At 41.1% G+C, this 12,457-nt stretch overlaps 2 protein-coding genes across 2 annotated transcripts; one reads left to right on the top strand and one right to left on the bottom strand.

Moving 5' to 3' along the window:
- LOC110429758 (probable chalcone--flavonone isomerase 3) lies at nt 582-2,128 on the bottom strand. Its single transcript, XM_021446243.1, has 3 exons — nt 1,670-2,128; nt 1,444-1,536; nt 582-1,354 (listed from the first exon to the last, which is right to left on the bottom strand). Coding segments are annotated over exons 1-3 (654 nt in total). The 5' UTR covers nt 1,671-2,128; the 3' UTR covers nt 582-794.
- LOC8074861 (elongation factor P) lies at nt 9,708-12,172 on the top strand. The gene is made up of 7 exons (XM_002442725.2): nt 9,708-9,942; nt 10,089-10,166; nt 10,443-10,549; nt 10,869-10,946; nt 11,412-11,513; nt 11,643-11,721; nt 11,844-12,172. The coding sequence occupies exons 1-7, from the start codon at nt 9,783-9,785 to the stop codon at nt 11,960-11,962; spliced, it is 723 nt and encodes a 240-aa protein (XP_002442770.1). The 5' UTR covers nt 9,708-9,782; the 3' UTR covers nt 11,963-12,172.

The raw sequence follows: 12,457 nt of genomic DNA, 5'->3' as shown, positions 1-12,457 counted from the left end.
AAGGGAGTTCTTGCAAAATTTGCTACCGCTTTCAATAAACATCATTGCGATAATCTTGCTTTTAGAGAATTACAAAACGTAATCAAAACTGAATTTCCAGTGGCATTCTTGCAAACAATTGGTTTTTTTTTTTTTGCAAATGGCCCTTATCAAAGCATCCAAAGTTATATTTCAGCGATATGTGTGTTGCCATGCTTTGAGCTAGAAACTATAACAGCTAGACATACCCATTGGTCAAGTTTGGGCCTACTTTTCCTTGTCAGGCCTAGTTTTGGTTGGGCTGCCCGGCTCCATCTTATTATTGCATGGAAACAATAGTTTCACACCGGACAGAAGAAATTGGGCTTGGATACCTATGTCCAAGCCTGGCCCTATTGCAGCCATATGGGTTGGGCTTGGCCTGGGTTGGGCCAGACTTCCTCATGTCTTTGTCTTGTACAGTTGTACTATATACAGCCTACTGCCGTACTCTTGAGATTAATTCTAACCTTGCTCATTTGATGCCTGAAGACTTTTCTCAAACCCAGAAAAAAAATGCGTGAAGACTATGTACAGAAGAAAGCTAAAATTGCATATATAGAGGCAAAGTGATGAAAAGCGTTTATTCAGGAGTGTAGAGCATGAGTTCGTTCAAAATGAATCAAAACCAGCCTTAGTTATTATTACTTGCAAATTTGCTGCAAATCAAACGACACACGAGACAGAGACACCACGTACTACAGGACGTACGGCCACATTCAAGAACTCAACGCACTGCGATTCCATCAGCCGGATCGGAAAAGGGGCAGAGCATATCACGCGGCGAGGAGCGCGGCGAAACGGTCGGCGAGGCTACGGACGGTGGTGGGAGACACGGCGTTGTCGCCGCCAAGGTACCACTTCTGGATCATCCCGGCGACGTGCTCGTTCTCCACCGTGATCTTCGCATCCGCTTTCCCCTCCGTGACGAAGGTGATGTCGGCGGGGCCCGGCGTCGCCGGAAAATGGAAAGTGATGACGGAGCCAGGCTTGAAGTACTTGGCCTGGAAGAACTCGGCGACCTTCTCGAGCGCCTCTTCCTCGTCGTCCTCGTAGAGGTCGACGGCGGCGAGGCGGTCCCGGACGGAGCTCTCCAGCTGCACGCCGTACTGCGAGCCCTTGATCTCCTTGATGACCACCACGCGGAGCAGCTTCTCGACTGGGGATGAGACGAGCGCCGACCAGAAGGCCGCGTCGGCGAGGAGGTCCTCTGCCGTCTTGCCCTTCCATGCGCCCAGGTGGGTTGTTAGGAGGTCGGAGTCGTCGTTGCTGTGGAGGTAGACTCCGATCGCGTTGTACTTGATCTGCAAGAAGTGGATCTCGATGTCCGTGATGCCTGCAATTGTATTAGGATCAGGTTGGTGAGACACTAGCTATCAGCAACTAAACGACGATGGAGAAGATGACCGTGCGTGCGGTGCGTACCGGTGGCTAGGAGGGAGAGAGGGTTGCCGGCGGCGGTGATCTCTGCGGGGAACGGGATGCCTTCAAAGGTGATGGTCTTGGTCTCCGAGCCCACTGCAGATATGAGCATGCATGTCGATGGGTCACGATGGGCATATACATAGCTAGGGCCGGCGGTGAATTGAACTAGAGAATGACGACGAAATTAAACAAGAACACGGGAGGATGGATGGATGTATGTACTTACTTTTGGGTTGATGATCGAGGACGACGTATACTGCAACTGCAAGCAGGGATGAGATCGAGTGAGAGGAACTGAGAGGTGGAAGAAGCTTGTTGAGCTTGTGGTGACGACGTCGAGGTGCTGCTCCGATCGAGGAGATGAGGAAGGGAGGAAGAGGAAGGTTAGCTACTAGCTGGCTAGTGTGGTGTGGAGGAAGGAAGAGGGGGATGATGGATGCAATAAAAAGAGTGTGGGAGATGGAGCTACTAGTAGTGCTCGTTTCCAAGCGTTGTTGTTGTTGCTGCTGCTGTTGCTGCTGCTGCTGCAAGAAGGTCGAGAGAGAGAGGGTTAGGTAGGAGGAGAGGCAGGGAAGGGAAGAAGGTGCGTGGCTGCTGCTGGGACCTAAATTCCAGCCATTGACAACGAAACTCTCTGGTTAATTGGGATGGATAGGAGAGGTCAGACGGGCCGGCGGGCGGGGTAGGTGTATGCTGCGGACAGCCAACAACAACTCTTCAACTTTGCAGTTGCAGCGACGACGACTAACCTTTTTTTTTAAAATTTTTCTTCTTCCAAACAACCAACAATTACAAGTCAAGCTCTCATATGTATATACAGTTGTACACACACACGCATGCGTACACGTTTGTTGAAATAAGTGACTATTTATTTGACTGGAAGGTGCATGTATGGGAGTTGGGACCTTTTTTTTAGCAAACCTCCGCCCAGCACACCCCACCCCCCCACCACAAAAAAAAAGTAATTTCAGGTCAGGTCAAACTTAAACTCAATATAACTCAATATTACTATGAATAAAATATACTACAGAAATATATTTCAATGATGGATCATCTAATCAGTGGCTGAGGAAAGAGAGGAGAGGGGGGGGGGGGGGGGACACCCTAAGGTCAGTTTTTTTTCCTTCATATATATACTCCGTAATTGCTAAACAAATCAGTGTATTGAAGTGGAATGATCTTATTTTTTAGTGCAAAACATATTTAAGTTCAATTAATATAATGTTACAAGTATTGTTATTTTCGCTAAGGTGGAGCTTATATGTGTGCATACAATTCTCAAAAAAAAAATTTGTTGTCCCCCCCCCCCCCTTCCCCCCACCGGCCGACGACCCTGGGCGGCTGGCCAGGCTCGCCCATACAATACAAAGGAAATTTTTTGTATTATAGAAAAATATTATATATTTCTAGATAAATATTTATGCACAATGAAAATCGTTCGGGCTCCTAAAATTTTCTGGCTCCGCCACTGTCCCCCCCCCTAATCAAATTTTTTGCTCCACACGTGAATCTAATGATAGTAATCTATGTAGGTTGATAAACAATACCTTTTTTGCACAAATTTAATCAAAATTTCAAATTCTTTCACTAATAATCACGCTGCTCTAGAACCGTAGACTTTTGGGAGGAGTGGTGGAGCAGCGGAGACAAGAGAACCAATGGCAAGTGATGGACAGATGATGACGTTACTTGAGAGTCTGAGATGGAACAGGGCAACAGATATGTAGATTCCCTTGGTTGGTAGTACGATGGAACGGGCTAACATATTCAGGTGAAGAGAAATTATTAATGCCTTGTTTAGTTCACGATTTTTTTTGATTCGACTAATGTAGCATTTTCGTTTATATTTAGTAATTATTATTCAACTATAGACTAGTTAAGCTCAAAAAATTTATCTCATAAATTAATTATTTTTATCTATATTTAATACTTTATGCATGTGTCTGACAGAAAATCTCAAAAATTTTAAGAAACTAAACAAGGCCTAAGACAATTATGTAGATATATGTTAACTGGTATGTAGCTGCACCAGCATACCACGAATATACATACATACATACATACATACATACATACATACATACATACATACATACATACATACATACATACATACATACATACATACATACATACATACATACATACATACATACATACATACATACATACATACATACATACATACATACATACATACATACATACATACATACATACATACATACATACATACATACATACATACATACAAGTTAAACATAGTGGTATGTATAAAAGCATGCCGTGCAGGTATCGTCAGCAGGTCCCCTTTGTTGAATCGAAACTGAAACTGAAACGCCGGCCTGTCCTAATCACCCCAGTCCCAGTGCGTGATTGACTGCTATAAAAAACAGCGTCGTCTTCGACCCTCTTCTCTACCTGAAGGCTGAAGCGGGCACTCTCTAATTTTCATTTGTATTTAAAAGCCGTCGGGAAAATAAAACAAACAAATATTTGTTATTTCTGCCAAAAAAAATGATCCTACAGAGTTAGCTGGAATAATAAATAAAATAGTGTAACACAACTGCATAGCATGGCCTGCACTTTTTTTTTGTATCATTGTATGGATGGAATATAGATGTTGTGCGGTTGATATATATGTATATCTTGCCCGGTTGTGTACTGGCCTGCATCAACATTAGTATATAGTATATACCTTAGTATAAGGGTATCATCTGTCCTCATCCGAAGACGAGAAATGTCAAATGAAGGTGTTAGAACAATGATCGGTACTAATATATAATTAGCTAGTAGAATGGCTACTCTCTCTATTCTAAATTACAAATTGATGTTCTAACTTTTAGGTATACATAGTTTTTTTTTGCACCTACCGGATACACGTATATTATATATTTATATTATATCTAGGTATATAGTAAACTAAACTTATATATCTCAAAAAAACTCAGAACGACTTATCCCTGTGAACGAAGAGAGTAGTAACTATTATTCAGATACTTATTTATAGAGATTATTGGACCCATCTAATAATATATTGTTAATAGTAGGTGGTTAAGTTGGCACATATTAGCAACCCATAGTTAGCAGTGGAACCAATATAGTTAGCCGTCTCCATCAATAGTTAACAATATGTTTGTTTCACTGAAATTTGGCTTATGTTAAGGCTTATACTGATTTATTGTGAAAGAAAAAAACACTATTCGTTCGCTGAAAAAATACTGGTAATGTAGTGTTGAAGAATAACTTGAGCTGCTAACTATTTGCACCAGTGACTAGTTAATCTAAGCAGTTTCTAAGATGGTTAATTTATTGGCCGGCAAGACCAGACCAGACCAGCAACTGGTAAAAGTTGCTAGTTGCGTCACCGGATGGGAGCACTCCTTGGTCGTCTCAAGTTCGCCCGGGAATTGTCAAGGATTCATTCCCAGGGAGAAATAAAGAGATCATCATCATACTAGCCTAGGACAGGAGGAGCTCCATGGCCATGCACAAACACACACGGCCGGGGAGTCGTCGTCGTCGTCGTCGTCGTCGTCAACAATTCAATTGGCACGGGTACACGTGTGTGGAATTTCTGGACGTACCAGGGTTTCATTTCCCGCCAGTCCATCCACGTGAAAGAAAGTGATGGACTTTTTATCTTTTTTTTCTTCGTCAAATCAAAATCAAAATCAAATGGCCGATCGCACACGTGGTGAAATTTCTGGACTAGAGCTTCTTCTTCTTCTTCTTCTTCTTATTATTATTATTATTATGAAAACCATGGACTGGAGCTGTAGCTGGAGCAAGATGAGCAGCCAAAGCCAAAGGCAAAGAAGGAAATGCCCACCACGGCACCGTGCCTGGGCCTAGCCTGATCGTGGGGTGGGCCATGGACGTGGAATCGCGTCGGCCGCGAGACGGCGGCTTCAAGGTCGGATCGGCTTTGTTTGAACGAATATTTTATTTAATCTTAATTTACATGTATTAAAGTAGATTAACGAGGAATTAAACTAAATTTTATTCTAATCCACTCCAATACATATTTATTAAAGTGAATATATACATTCAAACAAGGCCTAAACATTAAAGTCTCCAAACATCTAAAGTAGCTCTAGTGCCTATCTCATACTTAAGCTTTAGAGCTTAAAAGTGAGAGGTTTTAGAACTCTAAATTTTCGAGAAGTTAATCCAAAAACCCCCCTAATAAGTCCATAGTATTTAAGTATACGGATTAGCTTTCTTAAATTAAATTAGTGATAAGTAAATTCCAAAAACAAAAAAACACTAAAAGTATCAATCAAAAGAGTTGTTCAAATAACCATGTAGTTATTTTAGGTGTGTTTGGTAGCCTGCCTAACTCCAAACCATGTTTGGTTGTTATTTTTGTCTCCTAAGCCAGGCCATCCAAGGCCTCCGTACATGGGCTAGCCTAGCTCCCAGAAAACGGAGGGGGCGGCCGTTTTTCTGGGGCCTGGCTGGGGCGCCTGCAGTGGTCCTCGGTGGCTCTCACTGGCCATCGTATAAAACCGGCTGCTCACCGCCCCGCTAGGTTTCCCTAGCACTGTTCACACGCTCGGCCGCGGCGCCAGTCCTCTCTCTCGCTCGTGCTCTCGGCCCCCGTCCTCCTCCGTCCTCGTCACGCCCCAGCCGGTGGCGGCGCACCTCCTCCTCCCCTCTGGTAAGCGATTTGGGTCACTGGTACGCGGCGTGCTGCCCCTCTCCGTCGCATGGACTCCTTTCTTTCCTCTCTTGTTCTGATTGGCCATGATCTTGTTGTGGATGCTGCGATTGATTGTTGTGTTTACTGGTTTGGTCAGTTTCTATTGCTCTAGTTCTCGATTTTCATTGTGCGAGCTTTCGATCTATGTGCATCATGGATTAGGGTTGCATTGTGTGTGACCAAATGTCGAATCTTTGCTGAGCTTTGGAGAACTGGTCAATGATTTGGTAATGGATCTGGGTGGCGCAGCATGTTCTGTCGCAGCCAATCCTAAAACTGACTAGGGTTTAGTTCATACTGCTGCTCCTTTGTATTAATTGGTTCCCCATTCTAAGATATCCCATTTGGTTAGCCATTTGTACCTATCTGATCTGGGTGGCGCATCAGTTTGGTGTCGCAGCCGATCGTTGCCTATGTTGTACTAATTGTAGTTTATTTAGTGTTGGATTCTTAGTTAGTCCAACCCAATCCACCCCCTAATAAGAATTTTCCTTTCTTCTTCTTCTTCTTCTTCTTCTTCTTCTTCTTCTTCTTCTTCTTCTTCTTCTCTATGTACAAGGTTTTTTATTACCTCACCCTTTGATTATAAGATATAGTATCTGAACTCACACACCAACTCACACCATACACACATGCCCTAACACCCTCACATCCTCAGTGTGTAAGCAAGACCTACAACATATATCTTAGACTACAAGTACATGTCTGAAAAGTATGACAGTGGTGGTACATCCATGTGAGCGTGAGCCGCCTGAGATTTATTATAGGGGAAAACCACAAGTTGAGGTTTAAGACTTGATGAAAAGTTCATAATTTATTTCTAATATAATTTATGATTTGTTGTCACCCAACGAAAAAACATAAATTATATTAGAAAATACATTATGAACTTTTTGTCATTATTTTGCATATATATATATATATATATATATATATATATATATATATATATATATATATATATATATATATATATATATATATATATATATATATATATATATATATATATATATATATATATATATATATATATATATATATATATATATATATATATATATATATATATATATATTAGTGTTACTTTATTATTAAAAGCCTAAACTATAAAAACAATAGCAAAAACCACAATGTATTTTTCTAGCCCAAGTTATTATGTATGATATTCTCTACCACCCTATAAAATTTAAAACCCAGCTTATCTTTCCCTAATATTTAATCATGAAATTTCAGTCTACCACTTTTTTTTTTCTGTCCGCTCAGTCCATATAAGACTAACCAATATATTTAAGTCCGGTCGGGAGTTGGCACCGTTTACGCGTCACGGTTACCTTGCCATGGGCATACACCGTCCTTCGTCGATATACTCTCTCTGTCCCTTTTTAATTGTCGTCGTTGGTGTGCGTGCCACAAGTTTGACTCGATTTGTAGAAAATACATGCAACATTTGTATCTCCAAATAAATTTGTTAAAAAACTAGATTCAAAGATCTTTCTAATGATACTAATTATGTATTATAAATATCAGTATTTTTTAATATATAATTGCCGGAAGTTGTTTTTTGGAAGCGCAAGCGACAATTAAAAAGAGACGGAGGGAGTATTTACCATTCTTTCCCTGCTCGATGCTCTCTTGCCTTGCCTCAGCGACGAGAAGTCGTATCATGTTTTATTGCCTCCATTCTAATAAAAAAAAACTATTTCGGTAATTAAAAAAATAAAAAAAATTAACCAAATTTAAATAAAAAATTGATACCAAATAAGTATCATTAGATTAATTATAAATATATGTTTTTATCTATATCTCTATACCTAATAATAAATAGTCAAATTTCTCACCCTCTGATTTTGGTCCGGCCCTCTCCATATCACCAATAATTTTTTAGTCTAAATCTGCTCGGACTCACATTTGGCCCAAACCTATCTGGACTCGTGTACGGCCCAATGACTTCTCTCTAATCCGTTCACATTGTCACTTGCCCCAAACGCGCAGCACCGCTCCTACTCTCTCAATCCACCATCCGCAGGCACCACCACCCGGGCTAGGCACACAAATTTGATGGTTCTCTCGCTCCCTGTCTCTGCTTCTTGACAGTGGCCTCTGTTTAGATTGGAGATGAAAACTTTTTAGATGTCACATTGAATATGTCGGAAGGATGTCGGAAGAGGTTTTTAGAAACTAATAAAAAACAAATTACATAGCTCATCAAGAAACTGCAAGAAAAATCTATAAAGCATAATTAATCTGTCATTAGCACATGTCGGTACTGTAGCACTTAAGGCTAATCATAGAGTAACTAGGCTTAAAAGATTCGTCTCGTGATTTTCAACCAAACTGTGTAATTAGTTTATTTTTTTATGTACATTTAATGTTTCATGCATGTGTCTCGATAGGATGGATGAAAAATTTTTGGGTGGGAAACTAAACAGGGCCTAACAAGACGGGCATGGTAGTACTACAAGGTACGTGAACGCCAGCACGAGAAAGAGCACGGAGTCCATCCAAACGCTAGCACGGGTGCAGTAAATCAGTTTTCAAATCATGTGGATGTTCCTGAATCCTAACATTGGTCACTTTTGTGATTTTGCTACTATGGGACCCTGATAAAGACAATGCTAGGTGGGGTGAGAATGATAGGGGTGTTTCTTGTACCTTTGGAGTTAATATAGTTGCCCTTTCACTCGTCGCGCCTACGCAGTCACCCTCGCCGCGAGATTACGTGAGTAAAGGAGCTTTTCAAATATATACGACCCCGTTGCAACGTACGGACAAGTTTGCTTGTTATACACAAAAACTAAAAAAATTACAAAATCCTGTCAACAGAAGGATTGGCCTAACTGAAAAAAATAAGTCGAACATCAGATTTAAGGCTGGATAACCGAGCCAGCTCGGCTTGTTTTGACTCATTAAGATAACGAGCCAGCTCAGGCTCGGCTCGTTAAAAGCTCGAGCTGGCTCGTTAAGCTCGCGAGCCAGGTATAAAAATATATAAAATATAATATTTATATTTATCTAAAGTTTAAAAATAGTAATAATATAATAATAATATATCCAACTGTCTTAAGTCTAATAAAATATTCATATGAGCTAACATATCAACCATTTATAAAGTGTAAGACATGAAGTAATACAAAACTAGTATAAGTTATGATGATTTTTTCTCTAATAATATAGCTTTGTTTGGCTTCCGAGCGGCTCGCGAGCTGGCTCAAGTTGGCTCGTTATAGCTAACGAGCTAAAATCTTGGCTCGGCTTGGCTCGTTATCCTAACGAGCCGAGCCAGCCACGAGCCAAGCGAACTAACGAGCTTCGAGTTTTTCATCTAGCCTTAATAAGATTAGTATTAGTCCGAACACTATTCATATACCTGGGAGTAAATTGGACCCTTTTTTTTTCAAAATTTTCCTAACCCACCATCCAAAATTCCAAATGACCACTAACACAACTTTGGGCCTCTATGACGATGGGCTACAAGCATAACGGGCTCGTCACAGGCCGGCCCAGCCCAATCAACCCTCCAGCTGCCTGCGAACACTTGTCTCTCTCCTCTGTTCAGGCTCACCTCCTTATCGCAACGCAAGCAGCAGCAGCAGCTCACGCCCGGGCTTGCGGAGGACGCCGCGAGGAAGGAATGGCCGCTCTCCGCCACCTCGCCGGCGCAGGCCCCACCTACCACCACCACCACCACCACCACGGCGTCGCCGCAGCCACCGCCTCCCTCCAGCTCCACCGCCTTCCCCTTCTCCTTCCCCTTCCCTCCTGCCGCCCCCTCCGCTCCCGCTCTTTCACCAGTAAGTAGTAACTCCTCTCCTTCTCGTTCTTCTTCCTTCCGCTCCCAATTTCTTCCGGTACAGGTTGAGTGTGAGAGACCAATGTCTTGCTTCAGTGTGTGTCTTTGGTGGTGGCCGGCGGCTGATTCCTTTTGCTTGCGTTGCAGGGGTTTATGCGATCTCCAGCAATGACATCAGGGTCGGCACCAACGTCGAGGTCGACGGCGCGCCATGGAAAGTTCTAGGTGACTGACAAGCATCTCTTACCCTTTGTATTTCCCTTCATTCTTTTATCCAAAGACTATTCTTTTATCTACAAAAGAATGCCACACTATACTAGAATAAGTTGTGGAGGCTACTTACCAAGTCCATGTACCTGTCTTCTCAACGATTACTGATTTATTTGCTTAAGGTAGCACCTTTTTGGGAAGAAAATACTCTACTCTGTATTGAAAACAAAATTTGCATCATTTTTATGCAAAAAACATGACAGTAAATTTCTCCTCTCCATCCAACAACAGAGTTCCTCCATGTCAAGCCTGGAAAAGGTGCTGCTTTTGTCAGGACAAAAATGCGTAACTATGTAACCGGCAACACGGTTGAGAAAACCTTCCGGGCTGGAAGTACGGTAATCACACCTCTAACTCACATCTTCCGAATCTGACAATATTCAGCACTTGTTTCTTTTTCCTTTTCCCCACTCTGTGACTGTGCTTGTAAGTACATGTTTGTTTGTTTTTTCCTTGGAACAAATTACTTGTACATGATGTAGCTTAGTTAGCTAGAACTCTTGCTTTTTCTTGTTATTTTGTCTGATGAATTATATATGACTTATCATTGGCCTATGGTGGATTGCCCTTGCTTCACCAATACATGTGTTATGTTCACTGTATATCCCCTTTCAGTTATGCAACGACTAATAGTCACTTCTTCATTGAAACTTTCAGCTCCAGGAACCATCCCTTTCAAAGGAGACCAAGCAATTTACATACAAGGATGGTGCCCAGTTCGTGTTCATGGATCTGGTAATTAGTCAAAATTATTGTCAATATAAACAATCATATTTTATGTTTTTTAATTTTACCATGGTCTCACTTCAACACCCTGAGGCACCCGTTTCTTAGATCACCTTTTGTAGCATTCTTGCTTGAAAACACAGTGCAAATTGGCTTCTATAGGAATTGTTGAAGGAATTCAGCATCATTTGTTTTATCAAAAGCAACTCAGAGTTGTAATGTAAGAAATTTTTAATGAAGGAAAAGAACCACAAAACTTTCAGTTTCGACCACCTCTGCAGTAGTCACTTTCAACTTCCTTTTTCAGAAAAAAAAATATATTCTGTTTTTGTCTTCCCAGAAAGCTTGATATCTGGACATAAACTAGCCACTTTCGGAATCCGTGGAGAAATTTGAACTTAGGATACTGATATAGGTAAACAATTCCATGTTATTTTTCTGTCTTACAATGCTCTTCTTAATTTCTCCTTCTAGACAACATTTGAAGAAAGTCGGTTAAATGAAGCAGATGTCGGTGACAAGCAAAAATGGCTGAAAGAGGGGATGGACTGCAATTTGTTGTACTGGAATGGGAAGGTATTTCCTAGTTTTGTTTCAGATTCTTTGCTATTCATTTTTTAATGAATTAAAATTCTATAAACTCAGAGTGAATAGTTTTCTTGCACAGCAAATAATTACTGGACACTGATTGTGATAATTGTGTAGATCATTGATTTTGAGCTCCCAATCACTGTGAGGCTGACTGTAACTGATACTGACCCAGGGGCAAGTGATAGTGCACAAGGTACAAAGCTCTCTTAAAATATAGTATGCTTCTGTTGTAAGTACCTGCAATTGGTTAAACATGCATCTTCCTAAACAAATTAATCACTTGTACTGGGATCATACTGTTACTGTATTTTGTAGGAGGAACAAAGCCTGCAACCCTGGAAACTGGAGCTGTTGTCACTGTGCCCTCTTTTGTGAACGTAGGTGATGATATTCTGGTTGATTCAAGAACTGGGCAGTATATGAATCGAGCATAGCGAATTGAAGAGGATTTCAGATTTGAGGAGTACTGGTTTTTTGTTTGACCATTTTAGTCCCATTCACTTGTACGAATGCTCTGCGTCTTTGGCCCCAGGAAATTTACATTTCCTCTGCATGTGAATCCTCACTCTGATCTCAAACTCTGATTATAGCCATGTACATCTTTGGCTTCCAGATAAAAGGAAAATTGTGTTCAGAATTTTGTAGCTCATTTCTCAAACTCTGATTATAACCATGTAGTAGATAGAATGTACTGACAAAGAGTAAATAACCTATGGGCTGCGATTAGCAGAATAACCAGATCAAATTTATTTACAAAAACCAGCTGACCAGGTTACCACTTACAAGGCATGTGGCCACAACAAATTGAAGAAACATCTGAAGTCAGATTAGTAGGTTACAAAATGGTACACTGGTAAGAGCATCTCCAACAGGTTCCTAAATGAACTTGCTATTTCTTGTTTATTTGGCAAAACTGGAAAATAGTCACT

The sequence above is a fragment of the Sorghum bicolor genome, chromosome 8, assembly GCF_000003195.3.
Source record: "Sorghum bicolor cultivar BTx623 chromosome 8, Sorghum_bicolor_NCBIv3, whole genome shotgun sequence".
In the NCBI taxonomy this organism is placed as follows: domain Eukaryota; kingdom Viridiplantae; phylum Streptophyta; class Magnoliopsida; order Poales; family Poaceae; genus Sorghum; species Sorghum bicolor.
The sequence above is the reverse complement of the archived record's forward strand: the minus strand, read 5'-3'. Positions and strand labels throughout refer to the sequence as shown.